At 41.2% G+C, this 2,813-nt stretch overlaps 1 protein-coding gene across 1 annotated transcript; it reads left to right on the top strand.

The window, feature by feature from the left end:
* The first annotated feature begins 827 nt into the window (after positions 1 to 827).
* Positions 828 to 2,572, top strand: LOC133848830 (serine protease 1). Its single transcript, XM_062284525.1, has 3 exons — positions 828 to 1,365; positions 1,713 to 1,983; positions 2,088 to 2,572. Exons 1-3 carry the CDS (start codon positions 881 to 883, stop codon positions 2,454 to 2,456), a joined length of 1,125 nt encoding a protein of 374 aa, XP_062140509.1. The 5' UTR covers positions 828 to 880; the 3' UTR covers positions 2,457 to 2,572.
* Positions 2,573 to 2,813: the final 241 nt, after the last annotated feature.

Genomic DNA, 2,813 nt, shown 5'->3' with positions numbered 1-2,813 from the left:
AACATGTGTAAGAGTGTCTGTGGCAATTTGGCGATTGCGAATGCGATTGCGATTGGGATTGGGATTGTTCTCATGCTTAATATTCACACAAATCATATAAACAAATTATAGAAATTAACTCGAAGTTTATTAACAGACACACGTACGTTTGTGTTCGTCACTATAAAGTGAACACAACAGTTCATAGAATTTATTTACATTAGAAAAATTGAGTAGTCGGAGAGGGAAGTACACACACTTTAAACGGGGCAAAACATCTAGCAGACAAATACAAATTGTTAAGATAAGCGGCCCATGTGAAATATGCGCACAATTTTTTATTTTTATTTTCATTTTCATTTAAGTGTGCGTTTGACTGTGCAAAAAGTGCAAAAAGTGCCCATACACAAATTTGTCTTTCTAAGAGGACATAATGACAACTCAACTTATAAACTTGGCAAAAAAGACGCCCAGAAACTAACAAGAAAAAGTGAAGAAAATCCTTTGTAAATTATTACGAAAGCAAGCTGCAAATTAATGATAACGACAACAGCTCATACGCAGAGGGCGCATTCATACTCATAAGTCTTTTCAAACGCTGTCGCGAGAATACGAGAATGCTTTTACTTTGCCTTGGTTTCGGTCCCGGACCCGGACCCGGACCAAGACCCTGACTCGGTCCCACATATTTTCTTTACAGCAGTATGTATTATGTTGTAGTGAGGGAAACCCACGTAAAACTTGGCGAGTGAAAATGCGAGCAACAACAGCGTGAGCAAGTTTTCGTTACGCCTATGGCTCAGTGTTGTCTCTTCACTTGTCTCTGAACAAATCCCTTTTATTTGCCAGAAATCGAAATCATTATTGCTTCAGGCTGACTGTCAAAAAGAAAATTCACAAAATGTATACCTCAAAATTCATTGTTTTCACTATCTTACTAATACATTATTGCGCGGAGAATGCAGCTTCTTGCGATGATTTGCACTGGAATTGCACGAAATCCCACAAGCGCGATCCGATCGATACTATCTCGAGGAATCTGCGACAAAAGCGTTTTGCGAATAATGAAGACAGTGCCAATGAGATGACGATCGTAGATGAACTACAGTTTCAAAGTGATTCTATCCAGCATCGGCTGAAACACAAGAAACATCGCCTACAACCCAGAGAATATTCCAATTCGAGTTTGAACGACATCAATGATGATGACGATTTTCGTTTTCTGGTAACCGGCGGATATCGCCCGGAAAAGAATCTTCTCGTTAAATACGTTGTTTCGATTCGATCGCACAAAGAGCGAAAATATTTCGGAGACAATCACTTCTGCGGTGGCGCAATAATATCGACGAGGTCTATTCTGACTGCGGCACATTGTCTATTCATCAAGTATGTTTTACGAGTAAAAACAACATAATATTTGTGTATAGTTAGTTGAGGTCTTTGGCATTAAGGTTGAGTAGAGCTGCATTACATTTTATTCTTCTTATTCTTCTTAGAAGAATGTTGAATAGCAAGGCGATTGAAAGTTAGATCTTACACAATTTTATGCCATAAATTTCAAATTTGATCTCCTCTCAATAGAATTCTTCTTATCAAAAGAGGTGTCTAAATCAATTATTCTGGCATTGTAAGGAACAAGACAGGACAATCTGTTATTTGACTTGAGCTAGCAAACTCATGCTTTTATATTATTTCAAATATGATTGAACCTAAGCAGCTCCTTACGTTTACAGTGGGGCCAAACTGCGACCCAGTCGAGTAAAGATCGTGGCTGGCACTCCGCGTCGCTTGGTCAAAACGGGAAACACGCAAGAACTAAATGTGGATAAAGTGAGGCCGCACCCCAAATACTCTCCCTCAACGCTTGCCAACGACATTGGCATTCTTCGACTGAAGGAGTCAATTCGCTTAGACGACACTTTCGCCACGATTATACCAATAGTTGATCGGGATCCAACGGCTGGACTGTTGTGCACAGTCGTAGGTTGGGGCACAGTGATTCAGGTGGGTTTAAAGAGAAAGTGCGAAGCGTACCTCTGCAACTCTCTCTCTCTCTCTCTCTCTCTCTCTCTCTCTCTCTCTCTGATTGCTTTCTCCATACTATGTAGTATGGCCCCACGCCAGATGAGGCAGTGAATGGTGACGTGACTATCAATACGAACGCGTGGTGCTCCAAGATTGCTGGCTTCAAAAAGGGAATGGTTTGTGCGTCCAATGCCAACGATTTCGAGGTCGACAGCTGCCAAGGTGACTCGGGAGGGCCGCTAATGTGCGACGGCAAAGTGGTGGGCATAGTTTCCTTTGGCACTGGCTGCGGCGAGCCGGACTCGGCCGGAGTGTATACCGATGTCTACCGTTATCGGGAATGGATAGCCCGCAATACGGCTAACAAACGCAGCCAAACTAATGCATCTCCTTATAGACTCCATTTGATCGCTTTGACCATGATGTGCTCCTTGCATATCCCGATGATATGAATGTGAATGAATGTGCTATTGGCATCATTATTGTGTGCCATGTGCATGTCATTTACCATATTTTACGCTATTGTCATTAGTTGTGTTTTATTGATTTACTTTAACTTTCAAACTCTTGAGAAAATGCATGGAAATAAAATGACAATTTGACCGTACTGCGTGGATAACGTATACTTAATTTATTCATTGGAGTAATTGTGCAGAATCTTAGCAGACATTTAACAGACGCTGTTAATCCCATAATTACGCAAACCGCAATATCATGTTATCTCTAGTAGCAGACAGAGACAGACAGACTTGGTCCCTGCCTAGTCATGTATGTACATAAATGCCTTAACACATCGACTATTGAAATCC

This window comes from Drosophila sulfurigaster, chromosome X, assembly GCF_023558435.1.
Source record: "Drosophila sulfurigaster albostrigata strain 15112-1811.04 chromosome X, ASM2355843v2, whole genome shotgun sequence".
In the NCBI taxonomy this organism is placed as follows: Eukaryota; Metazoa; Arthropoda; class Insecta; order Diptera; family Drosophilidae; genus Drosophila; species Drosophila sulfurigaster.
This window is presented reverse-complemented; position numbering and strand designations above follow the sequence as displayed.